The sequence below is a fragment of the Gopherus evgoodei genome, chromosome 3, assembly GCF_007399415.2.
Source record: "Gopherus evgoodei ecotype Sinaloan lineage chromosome 3, rGopEvg1_v1.p, whole genome shotgun sequence".
NCBI classification, from domain to species: domain Eukaryota; kingdom Metazoa; phylum Chordata; order Testudines; family Testudinidae; genus Gopherus; species Gopherus evgoodei.
Window position 1 is genome coordinate 9,323,101 of NC_044324.1, and position 25,137 is coordinate 9,348,237.

The 25,137-nt window shown below is 54.4% G+C and overlaps 2 protein-coding genes across 2 annotated transcripts in view; one reads left to right on the plus strand and one right to left on the minus strand.

The window, feature by feature from the left end:
- SNX17 (sorting nexin 17) overlaps positions 1-20,683 on the minus strand; it is a 54,991-nt gene extending 34,308 nt beyond the window's left edge. The window contains exon 1 of the mRNA XM_030554964.1: positions 20,572-20,683. Coding sequence (XP_030410824.1) covers positions 20,572-20,631 — 60 coding nt within the window. The 5' untranslated portion in view covers positions 20,632-20,683. The remainder of the gene's footprint in view (positions 1-20,571) is intronic.
- Positions 20,684-20,714: 31 nt separating this feature from the next.
- Positions 20,715-25,137, plus strand: part of EIF2B4 (eukaryotic translation initiation factor 2B subunit delta) — a 38,319-nt gene continuing 33,896 nt past the window's right edge. The window contains exon 1 of the mRNA XM_030554344.1: positions 20,715-20,806. Coding sequence (XP_030410204.1) covers positions 20,715-20,806 — 92 coding nt within the window. The remainder of the gene's footprint in view (positions 20,807-25,137) is intronic.

The following is a 25,137-nucleotide window of genomic DNA, read 5'->3' on the forward strand; positions in this document are numbered from 1 at the left end:
TTTAAAAACACCAAAATACAGGCTCAAACTAAATGTTACCCCAAATTAAAAAAAAAAAGAAAAGAAAAGAAAAGAAAACTGAGATGACCAAACACATGCCATCATGACCAAGCAGGGGGTTAGAGACAAAAAGACATCTTTTAAAAATTGGAAATCAAATCCTGCTGAGGAACATAGAAAGGATAAACTCTGGCAAGTGAAGTATAATCAGGCAGGCCAAAAAAGAATTTGAAGAGCAACTACCAAAAGACACAAAAACTAACAGCATTTTTTTTTTTGAAGTACATCATCAGCAGGAACCCTGCTAGATAATCAGTGGGGCCACAGGATGTTCAAAGTGCCTAAAGAAGCACTCAAGGGAGACAAGGCCATTGTGGAGAATAAATTCTTTGCATCGGTCTTCACTGCGGAAAACATGGTGGAGATTCCCATACTTTAACCATTCTTTTTAGGTGACAAATCAGAGGAACTGTCCCAGATTGATGGCGCGATAGAGAAGGGTTTGGAACAACCTGATCAATTAAAAAGTATTAAGTCACTAGGACCAGAGAGCATCCACCCAAAAGTTCTGAAGGAACTTAAATATGAAACTGCAGAAAAAATAAGCATGGTATCGTTTAAATCAACCTCCATACCAGATGACTGGAGGATAGTTAATGTGATGCTGTTTTTAAAAAAGGCTCCAGAAGTGATCCTGACAATTACAGACCAGTAAGCCTAACTTCAGTACCAGGTAAATTGGATGAAACTACAGTAAATAACAGAATTGTCAGACACAGATGAATATAATATGATGGAGAAGATTCAATACAGCTTTTGTAAAGGGAACTTGTGCCTCACCAATCTATTAAAATTCTTTTGAGAGGGTCAACAAACATGTGGAAAAGGGGTGGTGGGATCCAAAGGATATAGTGTACTTGGACTTTCAGAAAGCCTTTGACAAGGTCCCTCACCGAAGACTCTTGAGCAAAGTAAGCTGTCATGGGATAAGAGGGAAGGTTCTCTCATGGATCAGTAACTGGTTAAAAAACAGGAAACAAAGAGTAGGAATAAATGGTCAGTTTTCACAATGCAGAGAGGTAAATAGCAGGATCTCTCTCATAGCTCTGTACTGGGACCAGGGCTGTTCAACATATTCATAAATGATCTGGAAAAAGGGGTGAACAGTGAGGTGGCAAAATTTGCACAAGATACAAACTTACACCAGATAGTTAAGTCCCAGGCAGACTGTGAAGAGTTACAAAGGGACCTCACAAAACTGGGTGACTGGGCAATAAAATGGCAGATGAAATTCAGTGTTGATAAATGCGAAGTAATGCACATTGGAAAACAATCTCAACTATACAAAATGATGGAGTCTGAATTAGCTGTTACCACTCCGGAAAGAGATCTTGGAGTCATTGTGGATAGTTCTCTGAAAACATCCACTCAATGTGCAGAATGTTAGGAAATGGATATATAAGACGACAGTAAATAACATAATACCACTATATACATCCATGGGACGCTCACACCTTGAATACTGTATGCAGATCTGGTAGCCTAGCTCAAAAAAGATATATTAGAATTGGAAAAAGTACAGAGAAGGGCAACAAAAATGTTTAGAGGGATGGAAGAACTTCTCATATGAGGATAGATTAAAAAGACAGGAAGTGTTCAGGTTGGAAAAGAGACCGCTAAGGGGGGGATATGACAGAGATCTATAAAATCATGAGTGTTGTGAAGAAAGTGAATGAGGAAGTGTAATTTACCAATTCGCTTAACACATGAACCATGGGTCACCCTATTAAATCAGTAGGGAGCATGTTTAAAAGAAACATAAGGAAGTATTTCTTCATACAACATAAGAATGGCTCAGACCGAAAGTCCATCTAGCCCAGTTGTCCCCTCTTCTGACAGTGGCCAGTGACAGATACTTCAGAAGGAGCAACCAGAGCACAGTCAACCTGTGGAACTCATTGCCAGGGGATTTTATGAAGACCAAAAATATAAGAGTTCAAAAAAAAAGAAGTTTATGGAGGATGGGTCCATCAATGGTTATTAGCCAAGATGGTCAGGATATAACCCCATCCTTCGGGTGCCCCCTAACCTCTGACTGCCAGAAGCTGGGACTGGACAACAGGGGTTGGATCATGTGATAAATTGCCAAATTCTGTTCACTCCCTCTGAGTCACCTGGCACTGGCCTGACTGAAGACAGGACACTGGGCTAGCTGGACCATTTGTTCATTTTTATGTCCTGTGCCCTGCGCTCAATGACTCAAGGTCCTTTCCAGTTCTCTGTTCCTCTCTCTGGCACACTAAACTCATAGACTCATAGACTCTAGGACTGGAAGGGACCTCGAGAGGTCATCGAGTCCAGTCCCCTGCCCTCATGGCAGGAACAAATACTGTCTAGACCATCCCTGATAGACATTTATCTAACCTACTCTTAAATATCTCCAGAGATGGAGATTCCACAGCCTCCCTAGGCAATCTATTCCAGTGTTTAACTACCCTGACAGTTAGGAACTTTTTCCTAATGTCCAACCTAAATCTCCCTTGCTGCAATTTAAGCCCATTGCTTCTTGTTCTATCATTGGAGGCTAAGGTGAACAAGTTTTCTCCCTCCTCCTGATGACACCCTTTTAGATACCCGAAAACTGCTATCATGTCCCCTCTCAGTCTTCTCTTTTCCAAACTAAACAAACCCAATTCCTTCAGCCTTCCTTCATAGGTCATGTTCTCAAGACCTTTAATCATTCTCGTTGCTCTTCTCTGGACCCTCTCCAATTTCTCCACATCTTTCTTGAAATGCGGTGCCGAGAACTGGACACAATACTCCAGTTGAGGCCTAACCAGCGCAGAGTAAAGCGGAAGAATGACTTCTCGTGTCTTGTTTACAACACACCTGTTAATGCATCCCAGAATCACGTTTGCTTTTTTTGCAACAGTATCACACTGTTGACTCATATTAAGCTTGAGGTCCACTATGACCCCTAGATCTCTTTCTGCCATACTCCTTCCTAGACAGTCTCTTCCCATTCTGTATGTGTGAAACTGATTGTTCCTTCCTAAGTGGAGCACTTTGCATTTATCTTTATTGAACTTCATCCTGTTTACCTCAGACCATTTCTCCAATTTGTCCAGATCATTTTGAATTTTGACCCTGTCCTCCAAAGCAGTTGCAATCCCTCCCAGTTTGGTATCGTCCGCAAACTTAATAAGCGTACCTTCTATGCCAACATCTAAATCGTTGATGAAGATATTGAACAGAACCGGTCCCAAAACAGACCCCTGCGGAACCCCACTTGTTATACCTTTCCAGCAGGATTGGGAGCCATTAACAACTACTCTCTGAGTACGGTTATCCAGCCAGTTATGCACCCACCTTATAGTAGCCCCATCTAAATTGTACTTTCCTAGCTTATCTATAAGAATATCATGCGAAACTGTATCAAATGCCTTACTAAAGTCTAGGTATATCACATCCACCGCTTCTCCCTTATCCACAAGGCTCGTTATCCTATCAAAGAACGCTATCAGATTAGTTTGACACGATTTGTTCTTTACAAATCCATGCTGGCTATTCCCTATCACCTTACCACCTTCCAAGTGTTTGCAGATGATTTCTTTGATTACCTGCTCCATTATCTTCCCTGGCACAGAAGTTAAACTAACTGGTCTGTAGTTTCCTGGGTTGTTTTTATTTCCCTTTTTATAGATGGGCACTATATTTGCCCCCTTCCAGTCTTCTGGACTCTCTCCTGTCTCCCATGATTTCCCAAAGATAATAGCTAGAGGCTCAGATACCTCTTCCATTAACTCCTTGAGTATTCTAGGATGCATTCCATCAGGCCCTGGTGACTTGCAGGCATCTAATTTTTCTAAGTGATTTTTTACTTGCTCTTCCCTTATTTTCTCTTCTAAACCTACCCTCTTCCCGTAAGCATTCACTATACTAGACATTCCTTCAGACTTCTCAGTGAAGACTGAAACAAAGAAGTCATTAAGCATCTCTGCCATTTCCAAGTCTCCCGTTACTGTTTCCCCCTCCTCACTGAGCAGTGGGCCTACCCTGTCCTTAGTCTTCCTCTTGCTTCTAATGTATTGATAAAAAGTCTTCTTGTTTCCCTTTATTCCCATAGCTAGTTTGAGTTCATTTTGTGCCTTTGCTTTTCTAATCTTGCCTCTGCATTCCTGTGTTATTTGCCTATATTCATCCTTCGTGATCTGACCTAGTTTCCATTTTTTATATGACGCCGTTTTATTTTGTAGGTCACGCAAGATCTCAAGGGTAAGCCAAGGTGGTCTTTTGCCACATTCAAGTATCAGAGGGTAGCCGTGTTAGTCTGGATCTGTAAAAGCAGCAAAGAATCCTGTGGCACCTTATAGACTAACAGACGTTTTGGAGCATGAGCTTTCGTGGGTGAATACCCACTTCCTCAGATGCATGTAATAGAAATATCCAGGGGCAGGTATATATATGCGTGCTAGCAAGCAAGCTAGAGATAACGAGGTCAGTTCAATCAGGGAGGATGAGGCCCTGTTCTAGCAGTTGAGGTGTGAAAACCAAGAGAGGAGAAACTGCTTCTGTAATTGGCAAGCCATTCACAGTCTTTGTTCAATCCTGAGCTGATGGTGTCAAATTTGCAGATGAACTGAAACTGCTGAGCTTCAGTTCATCTGCAAATTTGACACCATCAGCTCAGGATTGAACAAAGACTGTGAATGGCTTGCCAATTACAGAAGCAGTTTCTCCTCTCTTGGTTTTCACACCTCAACTGCTAGAACAGGGCCTCATCCTCCCTGATTGAACTGACCTCGTTATCTCTAGCTTGCTTGCTAGCACGCATATATATACCTGCCCCTGGATATTTCCATTACATGCATCTGAGGAAGTGGGTATTCACCCACGAAAGCTCTTGCTCCAAAACGTCTGTTAGTCTATAAGGTGCCACAGGATTCTTTGCTGCTTTTGCCACATTTTCTATCTTTCCTAACCATCGGAATAACTTGCTTTTGGGCCCTTAATAGCGTCCCTTTGAAAAACTGCCAACTTTCCTCAGTTGTTTTTCCCCTCAGTCTTAATTCCCATGGGACCTTGCCTATCAGCTCTCTGAGCTTACCAAAATCCTCCTTCCTGAAATCCATTGTCTCTATTCTGCTGTACTCCCTTCTACCCTTCCTTAGAATTGCAAATTCTATGATTTCATGATCACTTTCATCCAAGCTTCCTTCTACTTTTAAATTCTCAACAAGTTCCTCCCTATTGGTTAAAATCAAGTCTAGAACAGCTTCCCCCCTAGTAGCTTTTTCAACTTTCTGAAATAAAAAGTTGTCTGCAATGCAGTCCAGGAACTTATTGGATAGTCTGTGCCCCGCGGTGTTATTTTCCCAACATATACCTGGATAGTTGAAGTCCCCCATCACCACCAAATCTTGGGCTTTGGATGATTTTGTTAGTTGTTTGAAAAAAGCCTCATCCACCTCTTCCGCCTGATTAGGTGGCCTGTAGTAGACTCCCAGCACGACATCACCTGTGTTTTTTACCCTTTTTAGCCTAACCCAGAGACTCTCCACCCTTCCGTCTCCTATGTCCATCTCCACCTCAGTCCAAGTGTGTACATTTTTAATATATAAGGCAACACCTCCTTCCTTTTTCCCCTGTCTATCCTTCCTGAGCAAACTATACCCATCCACACCAACATTCCAGTCGTGTGTATTATCCCACCAAGTTTCAGTAATGCCAACAATGTCATAGTTGTATTTATTTATTAGCACTTCCAGTTCTTCCTGCTTATTACCCATACTTCTTGCATTTGTATAAAGGCATCTAAGATACTGGTTTGATCTTGCCTCCACAGGGGACTTTGAGAGGGTGTCTGGGCCATAGAGATTCCTGGATTCCAGGGCCAGATGGGATCCTGTGATCACCCAGTCTGACCACCTGTATCACACAGGCCACAGACCGCCCCACAATAAATCCTAGCCCAGATCTTTTAGAAACACAGCCAAGTAGGATTGAAAAATGGTCAGTGCTGGAGATGCCACCGCTCCTTGGTCAGTTGTTCCAGTGGGTAATGAAACATTTACATCTTAGCTAGGCTAGCTCAGACTGGCAATCAGAAAGACGGCTGACAGGTGGCCTGATTACAGCGTCTAAGGGCCTTCCTGGGGAGAATGCCAGGTGCTAAAGGGCCTGTCAGCCTAGCAGAGAAGGGCAGAGTAAGGAGCCATGGCCAGACATCCCAACAAGGCACCAGTGCCGGTAAGGAGCAGCCAAGGGCAGCGGTGGAGTCTCCGTGTTTTGATCATTAGATCCACACTGGCTGCCTGTATGGAAGATGTTTTAGTCAAACCCAAGTTACTGAGATGTAGGAAATGCCACAGCCTGTGACATCCAGCAGCTTAGACTATGGTCTGATGGCCCGTATTAAAAACCCAAACCCCACTGGGGGGGCATGATCAATAGCCAGGGGGTTCCCCCACCCACCTGCAAGCACATGCCAGGCTCCGCTCCGTCCCCTGGCTCAGAGCCCCAACTCATGGAGAGGCAGAACAGCTCGAAGGGTCCTCGCCTCACCCAACAGCAGGCCCTGGAGCTCCAAACCCCTTCCCAAACTAGCAGAGGCAGTGCACTTGGCCTGCCACAGGCCAGAAGCATACAGGGAGACTGCCCTCCCCTCCCTGGCAGAGCTGGGATAGCGGGGACTGCGGTCAACAGGGGCCGAGGAGGTGAGAGGGACTGCTCACTCCATCGTCAGGCCTGCTAGGTCCCTGCTACACCCTCCAGATGCTGGGACCTGCCACGCCTGCTGTGGGGCGACTCGCTCTCCCTGGGAGTCCCTGCACAGAGGACAGTGCCTCTGAGGCAGCGAGGAGCTGCGCCACGCAGCTGATGCGGATGCGGCCCTGCCTGGAATACCAATGAGGAGCTGGGGGAGCCGCAGGGAGGCAGCACTCCAGAGACTGGCTCAGATCACAGCCCAGCCAGACGCAGTTCCAGAACTAAGAGCAGGGAGGGGGGGACGGTGAACAGCGTGGGTTGGGATCGGCTACAGAGGTGCTGGGCAATGTGACCCCAAGGCCTCATTCCTTCTAGCCCGAGCCACAGCCCCAGTCACCAAATCCATGGGAGCCCTGCCAAAGAGGCAGAAACTTTGCAGGAGGGAGGCAATTCCGAGCAGGGCTCGCAGTCTGGCTGCATAGAGCCATGCACCACGGGGCTCACTGCCAGCCCCAAGAGAAAGGCACCTCATGGCAGGCAGCCTCCTTGCCCTCCCCACAGAGCAGCTCTGCAGCGGCATGGGGACCTCTGGGCCGCTCTCAACCAGGAGATGCACCAACACAGATACATGGTGCATGGGGACGAGAGAGGCACCCTTCTGCCCCCAGCGCAAGGGCAAGCAGGGGCTGTGCTCACTGGCTGCTGGCATGTGGGAGCAAAGTCACGCTGCAGCCTGGCGGCAAACAGGCCAAGGAGACAAGAGAGAGTGTGTGCGTGCAGCCCTGTGGCAGGGCCAGCTTGTGGGAGCAGGGTGGCTAGCTAGCTTCACGGCCGGGCCGGGGTGGCCGACAGGCCCCAGTGACTCTGCAGATGCCCAGGCCAGTGCTCCACCTCTATGACAAAGTGGGAATTTCTGGAATATAGTTTTTAATCCAACGTGCCTCAGTTTCCCCTGCATGCTCCAGCATTACCTAGGAAGGGTTGTTTGCTTGCTGCGGAGGCCAGGAGACTCAGGGCTGGATGGCTCCCAAGTGTTAGGGGCTTGGCCCCATACCAATGGAGTTTTTGAAAAGATAATGGCAAATCCGATCCCTGGGATAAATTGCCTGGGAAGATTATGAACTCTCTATCATGGGGATTTTTCAGAGCAGGTTGGACAAACCCCTCTCAGGGATGGTCCAGATAATACTTAGTCCTGCCCTGAGTGCAGGAGACTGGAGTAGGTGACCTCTCAAGGACCCTTCCTGTCCTGCGATTCTCTGACTTTGATACCTAGCAACCAGAGCCCATGGAAGGCCCCCTCTCGGCAAGAAGCCACGCCATGTCTGGGGAGGTGCCAGGAGGTGGTTAAAGGTTGGCTGCTGGAGAAGTCGGGGCCCACAAACTGGGACAGAGAGGGGTCAGAGGGACCGGGCTCTGTGCTGACCAGAACGGACTCGGCTGTAACTTTCTTTTCTCTGCTGGCAGACTAGATCGTGCCAGTTCATTGAGGCTGATGGCAGAGTTCTTAGGCTCTGAAATTCAATGTCCAGCTCAGATGACCCACTCAGGGGTCTCTAGGAGGCAAGCCAAGCTCAGTGCCACGAGCCCGCCACGGCCCAGCAGCTGCCCTCGACTACGCTGGGGCACCCGAACCAGGCCTGGCATGTCCCCTCCTGCCAGTGAACCAGGCACTAGAGCCACATACCACAGGAACCACACACACTGGGCGGCACTGCTATCCCCTCACAGCCAGTGTCTCCAGCTCAGCACCTGTGGTGCCGCAGCTCTGCTGCTCCGCAGTGCCCTCCTCCTGCAGGCCTGGCTGGTAACAGCCTCCTGGCTCTGCCCAGCCCACACCAGTGTGGGCAGAGCCTCCTCCCGAGGGGCCCCAGCTCAATGTATGTGACCTCTCCTTTGTGGTAATGTGATGCTAGCAGAGCAGCTCACGCACAGTGAATTGCCCCAATACACTAGGGTAGAGCCAAGGGATAACTGGGTAAGGGCGTATTTGGTGTTTAAACTTCATAAAACTAAGGGGATGTTACATGCATGGTTTTTACCTATCTGTGTCCTGTCCTAATGTACTAGCAACCTGTGACTCCGGGACACAACCATTTTCACTGCACATACCCTCAGAACTAGACAACTCACCAGCCTTGGGCAATGCTACCGAAGGGCTCTCAGAAAAGGTGCTAATTCCAAAGCAAACGGCCATGACCTGTGATGAGCAGAGGTCAGAGACTCAAAGTGCATTGCTCCTTGCTCATCCCCATGGAAGGAAAAGCCCCGCTGGGTGCAGAACCAGTCAGCTTCTCTTCTGCTGGAAGATGATACAAGAACGGATGCAAAGGAAGAGCCCTCGTCTCTGGACTATTTGGATTCTTACAGGGAAGTGCACCAGATGCAAAGCAGAGATACCCAGCCCCGAAATACTTTTGCGAAATTGGCCATTTATTACATCACTGTCACCATTTGGGGTTACAGACTGTGACTCGTCTGTGCATACACTGTACCTGCTTTAACCTCTCAGTAACTCTCATTCGTTTCTCTTAGCTAATAAACCTTTAGTAAGTTTACTACAGAATTGGCTGCCAGTGTGGCCTTTGGTGTAAGATCCAGAGTGCCAGTTGATCTAGAGTAAGTGACTGGTCTCTTGGGATTGGGTGAAATCTGATGTGGTTTGATTTTTGGTTCCAGTGCCATTATCACAACATTCTGTTTGTCTGGGTGGGAGACAGGCTGTTGCTGAAATCTAATCACCGCACACACCATCCACTTGGGGTACCTGCCCTGAGGTCGACCTTCCCAGCTATGAGTCACTCCAGACCGCGGGACAACAATATATCATGCTCTGTCCAGCACAGAGCAGCAGTCAGGCATCTGCAGGCCTATCAGGGTGGAAACCCTGGGATGTCCCTCCACTCTCTGCTTAAGAACATAACAGCTGCCAACCAGGGTCAGATCCTGGTCCATCTAGCCCAGCGTCCGGCCTCCAACAGTGGCCTGTATCAGAGCTTCAGGAGGAGCGTACAAAACAGTGCAATTTTTGAGAGAACCCACTTGTACTTTTGGCCATCACAGGAACCCATGGCAATGAGTTCCAAGGGGTGGAGGAATAGCTCAGTGGTTTGAGCATTGGCCTACTAAACCCAGGGTTGTGAGTTCAATTCTTGCAGGGGCCATTTGGGGAACTGGGGTAAAAATCTGGGGATTGGTCCTGCTTTGAGCAAGGGGTTGGACTAGATGACCTCCTGAGGTCCCCTCCAACCCTGATATTCTATGATTGATTCTATTAATTTCATCAGGTGACCCCTGGTGTTGTATTGTGGGAAAGGGTAAATAACATTTCTCTATTCACTTTCTCCACACCAAGCATGATTTTCTAGATCTCTATCATATCCCCCTTTAGTCATCTCTTTTCTAAGCTGAACAGCCCTCTCCACGTATGGATCTCTCTGTTGCCCTTCTCCAAACCTTTTCCAGTTCTTACTATACTGTTCTTAAGATGGGGTGACTGGAACTGGACAGCGTATTCAAGGTGTGGGAGTACCACACATTTATATAGTGGCACTAGGATATTTTCAGTCTTATTTTCTATCACTTCCTAACATTGTTGGCCTTTTATACCGCTCCTGTGCATTGAGCTGAAGTTTTCAGAGAACTACCCACCTCGACTCCAAGATCTCTTATCTGCAAACTCTGCCACTTCACTGCTCGCTCTTTTATCCAGATCATTAATGAATATGTTGAACAGCACTGATCCCAGTACAGATACATAGGGGACTGCATTGCTCACTGCTACTCCATTGTGAAAACTGACCACTTATTCATAGTCTTTGTTTCCCATCTTTTAACCAGTTACTAATCCGTAAGAGGACGTCCCCTGATATCCCATCACTGCTCAGTTTACTTAAGAGCCTTCGGTGAGAGATCACATCAAAGGCTTTCTGAAAATCCAAGTATACTCCAGCCACTGGAAAACCTCTCTCTACATGCTTGTTCACCCCCTCAGAGAACTCTGACAGACGGGTGAGCCAGGATTTCCCTTTACAAAAGCCCTGCTGACTCTTCCCCAACAAACCATGTTCATCTCTATGTCCGATAATTCCTTTTCTTTACTACAGTTCCAAGCAATGTGCCAGGTAGGCTCACCAGCCTGGAAGTGCTAGGATCACCTCTGGAGCCCTTTATAGAAAATCAGTGTCACATTAGCTACTCGCCAGTCATGTGGTCCAGCAGCTGATTTAAGTGACAGATTTCATACCACAGATAAGAGTTCTGCAGTTTCACTTTTGCGTTCCCTCAGAACCCTTGGCTGATACCATCTGCTCCTGGAGACTTGGTACTATTTAATTGATCAATTTGTACTAAAACATTCTATTGACACTGCCTGTTTGGCAGGCTTCCTGCATCTGATGCACTTTAAACAATCCTCACTGATCGTTTTGGCATTTTTGGGACGTTGCTTCTCAAATTCTCTCTGGGCCTGCCTTATTACACTTTTATACTTAACCTGCCAGAGTCTGCTGCCCTTCCTGTTAGCCTCACTCTGACTTCTAGAGTTGAAAGGATGCCTTTTTGCCTCTAATGGCCTCTGATACTCGGCCGTTAAGCCATGGTGACATTCTTCTGGTCCTCTCATTGTCTTTTCTCCTTTGGGGTACCCATTATGCTGAGCCGGTCCTACAGAGGCTAGCAGGCTCTCTGGGCTCATTCAGCGCTAACCTGGACAAGAGGGGAAAGCGTGAACAGGAAGAAGACAGCTGTACACAGAGACTGCTGACCACAGGGACGATCAGCCAAGAGCGACACAGTCGCAGGCCTCACCAGCCCTGAAGTAAATGGACCAGCTGTAAGGTAGGGTGCCCCCAAGAGGAGGGGCTGAAGGTAGACCCCAGTTAAAGACACTCTACCAGCTGAGAAGCCAAGCCCCAAAAGGGCAAACCCAAAAGACTGCCAGAGAGAGATCACCACTGCCTTTGGTCTTCCTCTGATTCCCCTCTCTCTCCAGGGAGGGGCAGAGAAACAGACCCTTGTTTGTTTGGAAAACCCCTTGTGTGGTACAAACAGGGGCAGGACATAACTTGAATTGGGGTCCAGTGGGGACTCGACAGCCCCACATCTTGCGACTGCTGCTTTTAATCTCCAGTCTAACAAGATGGGGAGCATTTGTGCACCACTGACAGCCCCTACCTGCCCACCCATCGACCTCCAGGGTTCAGGCCGATTTCAGACAGACCTTTGGGGATCTCTGCCAGTTTCGTGCTCTGCCCAAGGCACAAGCAGATAGATTCTGAGGAGAACAGCACTGCTCTGAAGTCAGATCTCATGGAACCAGACTCAGCTCTAGTCCTGGCAGGTAACAACACCACCAGGCAACAATCCTGGTTGGAGAGAGGGAGCCTCTGTTCCCAGGGAGGCGAGACCCTTTCTGCACTAGGAACAGAGTGTTTTACCACAGCCAACGCTCCCCTGTGAACACGTGTGAAAACAGCAGGCTGCCCCATCTTCACTGGTATTTCACCTTGGGCTCGCAAACCCATGGTAAGAACATGCCTTCCTCCTGCACGCGGACACAGCTTTCCGGTGCACAGCCACAGAGGGATCACTGCTGCAGCTGGCCTCCCGCCCTCCTGAGCTCTACTTCCTCCCACCCACACAGGCAGCCCACTGCCCACTGGCACAAGCCACAGGAACCAGCAGGGCTGGCATTCAGCACCCCAGCCACCCCCCACATCAGCTCCCCAACTCCAGCCCCTGGCACAGCCCACAAAACTGCCAGAGGTGCCCAGGGCTCCCTGCCCCTCTCCCCGAGCAGCCCCCGATCCAGGATGCACTGCTGCTTGCGCAGCTGGTGCCCTGCAGCATGAAGTCTAGGGAGAGCGCCCCACTGCTCAAACAGGACCAGTGCAAAAAAGAGCTCCTAGGACGATTGGGCAAGAGGAGACTGGCCTGGCTTAGCCTAGCCAAAGACAGGCGGAGCAGGGATCGGACTGTTCTCTCCACACCCAGCTGGGCAGTACACACCAGGGAGGGAGACGAGCTGCTGAAGCTAAAGGCCAGTGCTGGCCCAAGAGCAAACAGAGATAAAGCAGCCACCAGGACACAGGCTAGCGTTGAGGAGTGAGGCTCTGGGACACAGTTAGCTCGCCTCACCACTAGTTTGGAGACAGCTCTCGGCAAGTTTATGAGCAGGATGATGTGAGGGGGCTGCCTGTGCTAGCAGGGACTGGCCACGATCACACACACCCCCCCCCCGGAGTGCCGGCAATGCACCGAGCTCCACCCCGGCACGCTCAGTCCACACACACACACAGCGGAGGCAGGTGGCAATGGCTGGCGGGAGCAGGGCATGCAGCCCCAGTCGTGCCAACCACAGGCAGGAGGAGACGACCCCCCTAAATCCAACACTCCTAGTCACCTTTGGGTCGGGTTGTGCCACTGAGTGACCCCTACTCAGCTGGGGACCCCTACAATCCTGCGCAGCCGGAGGCTGAGCCCTCGTGGGGGATGGGGACGGTCACGCCGCTCCAGGCACACAGCCCCACAAACAGCAGGAAAGGCAAGGAAGAGGCCAAAGCGGCACAGTAGGTGCTGATTTCATGCCAGGAGCTCCCAGGCCCCCGCCCCCCCCCAGCACAGCCCAGGGGCCTTTGCCAAGTGGCAGCCTGCTGTCAAAGATGGCTCTGTGTCGAGCCAGCCCCTCGGCCACCAGCCCTGAGTGAGCACACACCAGCACAGCAGCACCAGACGCCCAGGAAGCTGCCAAATCCATTGCCTCAGACAGTCTGCTCATGCTCCAGGGCCCTGCTCCTCCAATGAGCAGCCAAGCTGGGAGGGCGTTCCTGCTCCAGCTGAACAAAACAGGAAGCTGGGGGCTCGCTGACTCCTGCGCCAGGCTGTGCGCTCCAGCCCCCTCGGAGACAGACAGCACAAATCCCTCCCTCCAGGCCGCAAACAAGCCACTGGGGCCAGGCTCACAAGTCACCTGGGCACCAGCACCCCACCCCGTGGAGGCCAGGCAAGGCTGGACTGTCTCACCCCACTCCTCAACACACAGCAGCTGCATCTTTACGTCAGCATCTGCAGAGTGGCAGGAGCCTGGGGAGGGACTGGTACCCTGCAAAGCCAGCTCCCTATCCCCAGCGCCTGCAGAGCCTGAGCAGGGCCAGCGGCTTTGCCCGTACGGGCCAGGCTAGGAGCTACAGGTGGGGCAGTTCTGGTGCCCTCTCTGAGCTCTTTCTAAGGGCCCTTTGAGCCACTGCCCTCCCTGGATACAGTCAGGGCTGAGACAGCGTAGCTGTTGGGGGGGGGAGGGTATGGGAGAGAAGAGGTTTGCGGAGGACGGACTCAGCCCCTCCCCGAACGGGTAACAACCCAGTGGAGTCCAATCAAAAAAGAATTAAACCCAGCCAAGGCCTCAGCAGAGTCCTCAGCGCAGCCCCTCGCTGCCCCCAGGCCAGGAACACAGCGGGGCTGCGCCCCATGGCTCTGCACACTCCGAGCAGAAGGCTCACGCCTAAGCCATGTGCAGAGCTGCTGGGCGTAAAACATGCCAATGGCTGTCTCCACCCTTCCTGAGGGGCTGGAGGAGCTGAGGCCTGTCGCTCCCCAGCATCCCAGCCCCAGGGTTTGCTCCTGACAGGGCTTGCAGCCTGGCCACTGCAGTTTCTGAGCCCCTCTTGGGCAGGGGACAGCCCCACTCCCTGCTGGTCAGAGACCCAGAGATGCCCCTACACAGGATCGCTCTTGGCCAGCTCAGGACCTGCGGCCTGCCCCACAGGACACACAATGCAGCAGCCTGTTACTGCCCTGGCAGCGTGAGGAGAATGCATGTCTCCATCCACACCCAGCGAAGTGTGCGGCGCGTCTGAAACACTAGCCCAATATCCTGCAGCCTCCAGTGCCCCCTTCTCTGAGTGTCACCTCAGGACTCCCTCCCTTCAAAAGCAGCAGCTGAACACCCCAGGCTCCTCAGGCTCTCCCCACAACATGCATGCTGTCAGCAGGACAGCCGGGTGAGCTGCCCCAACGCACCGCACTGACCCTTCATGAGAAAGCATGCAGCCTTGTGATGGGTGTCAGCAGCCCGGACGCCACTCCTGGCAAGCACGGCCCCTTTCTGCCTCCCTACTGGGTAAGTGCGCAGGTAAGAGACACACAAATCAGGGCTCAATCCAAGATGATCGCCTTTCTTATAGCACCTCCTACAAGCAGGAAGCCCCCCAACTCTGGGTCAGGAATCCCTGCTGCTTATCAGGGTCTCGTGGACAGGCCAGCAGCCCCACTAACCTTGCCACTGTTACTGTGAACCAGCCTGTCCCAACCTGGGGAAAGGCATGCAAGTGACAACTGGCCATTGTCATGCCAGCGCTGTCCCCCAACAAAGGGAATGACACGAGAACAGCCAAGCCAAGCCAGTCCTTCCCATTGCAGGATTCCTCGCAGCCTCCCTAGGACAACAGCACATCTGCTTTCCCATGGCTCTCCAGAGAAAGCCCCAAAGGGCCAGAGAGAAGCTTGGCATGATTCTCAACAGGACAGGGCAGATCCCAACCCTGACCCTCACAGATTATGCAAAGAAGTGAGAGCAGCGAGCAGGAAGGATGCAGCTGAGGGGCCCAGCTCTCTGCGGGAAACACTATTGTTCACAGCTCAGCCTGTTTGAGGTATCGAGGAACTTTGTTCACATAGCACTTGGACCTTCCTGTCACGCAGGGAAATGCAAAGAGAGGAGAATTTCCAGGCGCTGGTATTACCTGACACTGTATTCATAAGACCATTACTGCAGCACTGTACCCAGCTCTGGGCTTCTCATGCTTCATATAGGATGCTCAAAAACTGAAGAGGGTTGAGAGAAGAGAACAAGAATGACTCAAGGGCTGGAAACCCACCTTACAGTGAGAGAGAGGAGCTCAGGCTCCTTAGCTTAGAAAAGAGGAGATTATGGGGTGATTCGATGACCGTCCACAAGCAGCTCAGTGTGGAGAATGGTTCTGAAAGCAGACAGCTCTTCATCTGGCACACAAAGGCAGAACTTGCACCAATGACCGGAAACTAAAGCTAGAAAAATTCAGGTGGGAATAAGGTGCACGCACTTACAGTGCAGGTAAACGACCATCGAATGGAGGGTTCCCTGTCACTTGGGGTCTGAGACTAGAGGAACCATCAGCTCCTGTTTGACCACACACTACTGGGTGGGGCCTGAGCCATGCAGGTCAGACTAGATATCAGAAGGGCCCTGCCCAAGAACAAGGGCATGAAGCCAGGCTCCCAAGCCCAGGCTGAGGAACCCAGCTCCGGGACCACACAGCTCCTCATTTGAGTTTTTCAGTCTTGGCCTGTGAATCTATGAAATTTGTTCCCCAGAGCTGGTAGGGGGAGTGGTCATGGGAGCCCCTAGGACCTCTGCAAATAGGGACTGATTCGCATATGTGGTTTTTAATAGCTTCCAGGGGAGATGAAGTCAGATGCAGCACCAGGTGCTACCTGACATTGCCCACACACATTCTGTGGGAGCCCACACGATGACAAGGATGGTCTCAGCCCAGCTCTCAAGGCCAGGTGCCCATGTCACAGTTACCACGGTGGCCAGAGCAACGTGGAAGCGACACTTTGGACCCAGCACTGCCACAGCTCAGGGGCTACAGAGGCCTCAGGCTCCAGGGTGGTCAAGCCAACACTTCCCCATTTAGATGGGATTCAAGCTCCAAGTGCTCCAGCTCGCTGGATGCACCAACACCACAGTGCACATCCAGGAAGACCCTCCAGGGCAGAAGTCGTGAAGCTTAAGGCCTGCAGGGAGCACCAGATAATCCGGTCTGACCTCTGGTATATCACAAGCCACCACCACCACCCAGCACCCACATACAGAATACAATGACCAAAGAGGAGACCAGACTATGACATGCCAGAGGGAGTAAACAGGAGAGGCCGAAGTGCACAAATATCTGTGTCCTAGTGGGCATCAGCAGCTCTGGGGAAACTCCAATCTATAGAGGCAGGAGAAGCAGCCAACTGTCTTATTCCCCCAAAAGCCCTTAGAGCCCTGCAGCAAGGCATGAGGAGGACTCCAGTGCATGCTTCGGCCAGCAGCCCAGACCACCAGGAGCTAACAGATGCAGGAAGAGAAGGTGGGAAGAGTTTCCCAGCCCACCAGGAGCCCAGGATAACAGCACTGTTGGCTTGTTTTGAGCAAAGGAAAACAAGGCATAAAAGCCCTTAAGGCCCAGCCAGAGGGGCCAAGAGGAGGAAAGGCCAGGCTGGAGTCTGTGGCTACAGCAGGGAAGAGCCCTGGGAACACAGCAGTGATCACCGAAGCCGCAGCGCTAGTGCAGGCTTGGGAGCTGGGCCTGCGTTTCTCTCTCACCATATAAAGAGACAGGGGATTTTGCCTGCCAGACCTTACACACAATCCCACTGTCTCAGCCTGCGACACAGACCGAGCAGATCAAGGAGGGCGGTGCGCTGCAGCAGGGGCACTGAGGTCTGTGCAGTTCAGTCCCATAGGGAGAGTAACACACTGGCCTTTAGCACCACTGGCAACATGCACAAGGCCCACTACCAGCACATGAGAGTCAGGGCTAGGGGTAACTCTGGGGAGGGTCAAAGCGGGACAGTACCTCTCTCCTCACCTTGTCCCTTGCCCACTGCAGCCGTAGCTGGGGGGCATTCCAAGATTCTTAGACTCCAGGGCCAGAAGGGACCATTGTGATCAGCCAAGGCCTCAGCTGCATAGTGTCCAGGTCTGGGTGCCACATTTCAGTAAAGATGTGGTCAAATTGGAGAAAGTCCAGAGAAGAGCAACAAAAACAACTAAGTATCAGAGGGGTGGCCGTGTTAGTCTGGATCTGTGAAAGCAGCAAAGAGTCCTGTGGCACCTGATAGACTAACAGACATATTGGAGCAATGCCCCTATTTATACAGCCCAAAATGCCATTAGCCTTGGCAACAAGGGCACACTGCTGACTCATATCCAGCTTCTCATCCACTGTAAGCCCTAGGTCCTTTTCTGCAGAACTGCTGCCTAGCAGTCGGTCCCCAGCCTGTAACAGTGCATGGGATTCTTCCGTCCTAAGTGCAGGACTCTGCACTTGTCCTTGTTGAACCTCATCAGGTTTCTTTTGGCCCAATCCTCTAATTTGTCTAGGTCCCTTTGTATCCTATCCCTACCCTCCAGCGTATCTACCACTCCTCCCAGTTTAGTGCCATCTGCAAACTTGCTCAGAGTGCAGTCCACGCCATCCTCCAGATCATTAATGAATATATGACTATATAGGATTATAGTCAATAAAATGATGGATTCACACTCCTGTGGCTCTTTTGGGGAATGTTGATCACTAATTTGGCTCCTGAACCACTGAAGTCTGAGTATCACTGGTCTGGACAATACTTAGTCCTGCCTCAGTGCATGGGATGGGGCCAGATGACCTGTCATGGTCCCTTCCAGTCCAACATGTCCATGACTGTAGTCTGACCTGCTTTATAGCACAAGCCAGAGAACCTCCCCAAAATAATTTCTAGAGCAGCTCTTTTCAAAAAGCATCCAATCTGGACTGAAGTATTGTCGGTGCCGGAGAACCCACCATGGCCCTTGATGAATTGTTCGGTGGGTAACTCCCCTCGTCATTAAACATTTCTTGTCTGAATTTGTCTAGCCCCAGCTTTTCCAGCCACTGGATCATGCTGTACCGTCTCTGCTAGACTGAAGAGCCCATTGTTAACTGTTAGTTCCCCGCGTAGGTACTTAGACTGGGATCACGTCACCCCTTCACCTTCTCTTTGTCAAGTTAATAGATTGCGCTCCTGGAGTCTGTCACTATAAGGAATATCTTCTAACCCTTTATTAATCCTTGTGGCTCTTCTCTGAACCCCTCTCCAAGTTATCACCAACATCCCTCTTGAATTGTGGGCATCAGAACTGGACACAGGATTCCAGCAGCAGTTGCACCAGTGCCAAACACAGGTAAAATGAGCTCTCACTTCCTTCTTGAGATTCCAGTTTATGCGTCCAAGGATCACGTTAGCGCTTTTGGTCACATAACTGCACAGGCAGCTCACATTGAACTGATCATACACCCCCACCCCCAAATCCTCTCCAGGGTCACTGCTTCCCTGGAGTCCCTTGTTTGCATCTAGCTACATTAAACAGCGTTCAGAGGGCGTGCAGGGCGGTTCATTGGTGCATTCTCTCTGGAGGAGTTCCATAGGGGGTATGTCACAGACACCCCCCCCAACATCCACAGGTTGTATCAACAACTTCTAACTCAGAACACGCAAGGGACACTGGGGCAGGCAGCTGGCACTGGGTCATCCTGCTGCTGCAGGGCTTGGGGAGCCCACAATCCAGCCCCTCCCGTCCTCGGGACTGCCGTTTGGGGGATGGTGGGCAATGGAAGGGGAGAGTCGATACCAAGGGCCCCACTGTAACGCTGGGAAGCTGGGACTGAACAGGCAGCCGCCTAGCCACAGGGCCGGCCCCACCCAGCCTGACAGCAGCCCCCCAGCACAGCCCCCTTCACACCCTGGGACAGGGCCCCCCCCCGGCCCGGACAGGGACCCCCAGCACAGCCCCCCCAGGAGCCCCCTCCACACCCCGGGACAGACCCCCCCCGGCCCGGACAGGGACCCCCAGCACAGCACCCCCCCAGGAGCCCCCTCCACACCCCGGGACAGACCCCCCCGGCCCGGACAGGGACCCCCAGCACAGCCCCCCCCAGGAGCCCCCTCCACATCCCGGGACAGACCCCCCCCGGCCCGGACAGGGACCCCCAGCACAGCCCCCCCAGGAGCCCCCTCCACACCCCGGGACAGACCCCCCCCGGCCCGGACAGGGACCCCCAGCACAGCCCCCCCCAGGAGCCCCCTCCACACCCCGGGACAGACCCCCCCGCCCGGACAGGGACCCCCAGCACAGCCCCCCCAGGAGCCCCCTCCACACCCCGGGACAGAGCCCCCCCGCCCGGACAGGGACCCCCAGCACAGCCCCCCCAGGAGCCCCCCTCCACACCCCTGGACAGACCCCCCGGCCCGGACAGGGACCCCAACAGCCCCCCCCCGGAGCCCCCTCCACACCCCGGGACAGAGCCCCCCAGCCCGGACAGGGACCCCCAGCACAGCCCCCCCCAGGAGCCCCCTCCACACCCCGGGACAGACCCCCCCGGCCCGGACAGGGACCCCCAGCACAGCCCCCGCCAGGAGCCCCCTCCACACCCGGGACAGACCCCCCCGGCCCGGACAGGGACCCCCAGCACAGCCCCCCCAGGAGCCCCCTCCACACCCCGGGACAGAGCCCCCAGCCCGGACAGGGACCCCCTGCACAGCCCCCCCGGAGCCACCTCCACACCCCAGGACAGAGCCCCCGGCCCGGACAGGGACCCCCAACACAGCCCCCCCCAGGAGCCCCCTCCACACCCCGGGACAGACCCCCCCGGCCCGGACAGGGACCCCCAGGAGCCCCCTCCACACCCCGGGACAGAGCCCCCCAGCCCGGACAGGAACCCCAAGCACAGCCCCCCCAGGAGCCCCCTCCACACCCCGGGACAGACCCCCCCCCGGCCCGGACAGGGACCCCCAGCACAGCCCCCCCCAGGAGCCCCCTCCACACCCCGGGACAGACCCCCCCGGCCCGGACAGGGACCCCCAGCACAGCTCCCCCAGGAACGCCCTCCACACCCTGGGACAGAGCCCCCTCGGCCCGGACAGGGACCCCCAGCACAGCCCCCCCAGGAGCCCCCTCCACACCCCGGGACAGACCCCCCCGGCCCGGACAGGGACCCCCAGCACAGCTCCCCCAGGAGCCCCCTCCACATCCCGGGACAGACCCCCCCCGGCCCGGACAGGGACCCCCGAGTCCCCGGCCCGGCCCGCCCCGCCCCTCACCACGTAGGCGGCGCCGCCCCCCCCGCCGCGGCTCTCGGTCTCGGGGACGGAGAAGTGCATCCTGCCGCGCGCCCCTAGCGCCCCTGCGCCGCCGCCATGCCGGGCCGCACCACTGCGCCACCCCGCGGGGGGGACAGGGGCGGATGGTACGGCCCGAAGGCGAGCGGGGGCGGGGCCTCACCGCCGCGGCCCTGGGACGTACCAAGCGGCCCCTGCAGGGGGAGCCGCCGTCTGCGTGAGTGGCAGGCCCGGCTCGGCACCTCGCGCCACTTGGCGCATTGGTACGGCCCAGGGCGAGCTCCCCGCTTCCGCTGGGCGCTGCGGCACGTGCCGGAGGGAGGTGCTGGCGGCTCCTCCCCTGGTCCCCCCCCGCCCCTAGAGCCTCCCCCGCCCCTCTTCAGTGCCGCTCTGCAGCCCCCGCCCCGCCCCCAGCGCCCCTCCCCTGCCATGCACCCCCTGCCCCCACTGATCTTCCTCTGCACCCCTGCCATGCACCCCCCGCCCCGCCACCGTGCCCCAGCGCCCCTCCCCTGCCATACACCCCCTGCCCCCACTGACCTTCCTCTGCACCCCTGCCATGCACCCCCCGCCCCGCCCCCGTGCCCCAGCGCCCCTCCCCTGCCATGCACCCCCTGCCCCCCACTGACCTTCCTCTGCACCCCTGCCATGCACCCCCCGCCCCGCCCCCGTGCCCCAGCGCCCCTCCCCTGCTATGCACCCCCCGCCCCGCCCCCGTGCCCCAGCGCCCCTCCCCTGCCATGCACCCCCCGCCCCCCTGACCTTCCTCTGCACCCCTGCCATGCACCCCCCGCCCCGCCCCCGTGCCCCAGCGCCCCTCCCCTGCCATGCACCCCCTGCCCCCCACTGACCTTCCTCTGCACCCCTGCAATGCACCCCGTGCCCCCAGCGCCCCTCCCCTGCCATGCACCCCCCGCCCCCGTGCCCCAGCACCCCTCCCCTGCCATGCACCCCCTGCCCCCCTGACCTTCCTCTGCACCCCTGCTATGCACCCCCCGCCCCGCCCCCGTGCCCCAGCGCCCCTCCCCTGCCATGCACCCCCTGCCCCCCACTGACCTTCCTCTGCACCCCTGCCATGCACCCCCGCCCCGCCCCCGTGCCCCAGCGCCCCTCCCCTGCCATGCACCCCCTGCCCCCCTGACCTTCCTCTGCACCCCTGCAATGCACCCTGTGCCCCCAGCGCCCCTCCCCTGCCATGCACCCCCTGCCCCCCACTGACCTTCCTCTGCACCCCTGCAATGCACCTCCTGCACCCACCCCCGTGCCCCAAGCGCTTCTCCGCCTACAATGCACCCCCTGCACCCCACTGACCTGCACCCCTACAATGGACCCCAGGCCCCTAGTGCCCCACCCCCTGCACCCCACTGACCTTCCTCTGCACCCCTTTAATTAACCCTTTGCCTTAGTACCCCTCCCCCTGCAATCACCCCCTGCATCCCCACTGCTCCCCAGTGCCCCTCCCCCTGCAATGCACCCCATGTACCACCACTGCCCCGCACTGTCCCTTCCTCTGCAATGTACCCCTCCCCCTGCAATCACCCCCTGCACTCCCACTGTCCCCTAGCATCCCTCCCCCTGCAATGCACCCCCTCCCTGCCCCTATGGACTGTCCCCCTGCACCCCACCAACCCTTCCTCTCCACCCCTGCAATTAACCCCTGTGCCCCTACCAACCCTCCCCCTCCAATCACCCCCTCCCCGCCCCATTGACTGTCCCCCTGCACTGCCCCTCCCCCTGCAATCACCCCCTCCCCACCTCATTGAGTGAACCCCTGCACCACCTCTGCCCCCCAAAGACCCTCCCCTTCACTCTGTGCGATGCACCCCAGGCAGAGGTGGTGCTAGCCCATGGAGGACCCTAAGCAAGGATCTGTTGAGGTCCCCCACAACACATACAAAGTGAATAAGGGGCCCCCTTGCACTGCTCAGGGCCCTAAGGAATTGCTTAGTCCGCTTATGCCTAGAGGCAATGGCTCTGAGCCCCTGCACCGCCCCCGTGACCCTCCCTTCAGCAACCCGCCCCCAGTGACTGACCAGAGAAAGGTCTTGGGCCAGTAGCTGGACGGTGACACAAGAGAAATGCAGACTGGAAATAGGACACAAGTTTGTAACAGTGAGAGGAATTAATCCCTACAACAATGTACTGAGGGTAGTGGTGGATTCCCCCTGCACTGCACGCCAGACCCCTGTCCCCTCGTGCCCCCTGCACTGCACCGCCCCGCAGTGACTCTCTGACCCTCTCCCTGTACTGTCGGCAAAGCACTGCACCAGCGCCTGTCCCCTTGCGATGCAGTGCCCCCAGCCTCTCCCCTTTACCCCTGCAGTGCACCCCCTGCACCGCTCCCAGCACCCTGGGTTCTCGCTGCCCTGCTGACAGCCAGGGAGGGGTGGGGCCACGTGAGCTGGTATGCAGATCTGGGTGTGAGCGCAGCACTGTGGGAGCGAGAGCGGGAGCAGGCTGTCAAGCAGGGCCCTAATTTGGCATGGGGGGTCTGCTGGCGAGAAGGGTCTGGGGCTGTGGCAGGGCAGCTTGCAGCAGTCGGGGCTGGTGTTGGCTGGGATGGCGGGAGGTCTGAGGGGGCCTCCAGCGTGAACACAGAGTGTTGGGCGAGTGAGGGGACTGATGGGGGGGCGGGAGCAGTTCACACTCCTGTGGGGTGAGGAATACTAGGGCCCTGATGGGGTGTCTCTCTATTGCCTGTGGGGGGCTGCCTCCTGTGATTCCCTTGGCCTCTGTCAGCAAGAACAGATGGAGCCGGGGGGGTTGCAGGCAGCGCTGTCCCATCTCCTGCTCTGGTGGGGCATCTGCATCTTGTCTCCACTAGTGGGACTTGGAGCTGAGCCCTGGCTCACGATGGCAGGAGAACCAAAGGAGAAATGGAATGAGAAGCTCACATACGAGCAGGGCCGGCTCTAGCCATTTCACCGCCCCAAGCACGGCTGCACAACGCAGGGGGCGCTCTGCCGTTCGCCGGTCCTGCGGCTCCGGTGGATCTCCCGCAGGCATGACTGCGGAGGGTCTGCTGGTCCCGCGGCCCCGGTGGACCTCCCGCAGGACCAGCGGACCCTCCGCAGGGACGCCTGCGGAAGGTCCACCGGAGCCACCTGCCACCCTCCCGGCAACCGGCAGAGCGCCCCCCACAGCATGCCGCCCCAAGCACGCGCTTGGCGTGCTGGGGCCTGGAGCTGGCCCTGCATACGAGTTATGGAGGCTTGTCCAACTAAAGAGGCAGGAGGAATTGACTGATGGGGCTCCCGTCAGTCCTGTAATACGCCCCATATTGTTGGTGCCACCCCAATAGAGGTGGCTTGGGGTGCAGGCTGCCCTGGGCTGCGGCAGGGAGAGAGGACTCCCTGCAGCTCTCTCGCCCCTTTGTTCTTACGGTGGAAAGTCACAGCAACAAGTTGGAGTCCGGAATCACAAGGGCAAGTCACATGTCCAGGCATGACCCTGTTTGCAGGCTGACACCACTGTTTACATGTTAGTTTGAAGGTTCCCAGGACAGCTCAGATGTGGATTGGAGTCTCCCAAGTCCATTGTCCGGTAAGTGTTTCTTGGTTGGGCACTTACTGAGAATTGCCCCTTCTCAAGAAGCTCCTTCACTGAGGCTGCTTGGAATCAAATTTGAGATACAAGAACAGAGCCCATACTCATAACTTCAAATACAAAAACGATATACACATACAGCCAGCACAGTTACAACCAGCAAATCAGAACCTCTTCATAGACACCTCACACGACAACCTTTGTACAATAGTTGCTGCAAATATATAACAGTGGTTGCAACAATGATCTATACCAGGGGTAGGCAACCTATGGCAGGGGTGCCGAAGGCGGCACACGAGCTGATTTTCAGTGGCACTCACACTGCCTGGGTCCTGGCCACCAGTCCGGGGGCCTCTGCATTTTAATTTAAATTTAAATTAAGCTTCTTAAACATTTTAAAAACCTTATTTACTTTATATACAACAATAGTTTAGTTATATATTATAGACTTATAGAAAGAGAGCTTCTAAAAATGTTAAAATGTATGACTGGCACGCAAAACCTTAAATTTGAGTGAATAAATGAAGACTCAGCACAGCACTTCTGAAAGGCTGCCGACCCCTGATCTATACAGTCACAGTTCATGTAAATAACATCACATGAGGTAGGCCAGGTACAGTTCTGCTGCCCTCACTTCACACAACAAGAATAACAACGCTTTATTACTCCTGCCCCAATAACAAGGAGACTGGGGATCCAAGACCAGCCACAGTGATAATTTGGGCAAGAAACCCCATCAGGCAGGGTGGGTGGACCCATGCAAAGGAGATCAGGTTCTGAAGTCGTTTTCCACAGTTCACAACTAGATGTCAGGGAGAGCTCATTCAGACCCACCTTACACATGTGTTTCAATAAAAAATTAGCATGCAGAAGCACCCCCAGGTTAAACCCACAAACCCTTAATAACAAAAATGCTTTAAAAGTTTTTCCCTATGTTGAAGCTGCAACAAAAACAGCGTCTGAGAGCCAGTGGATCAGAGAGAAGAACATTGCTTCATCCCC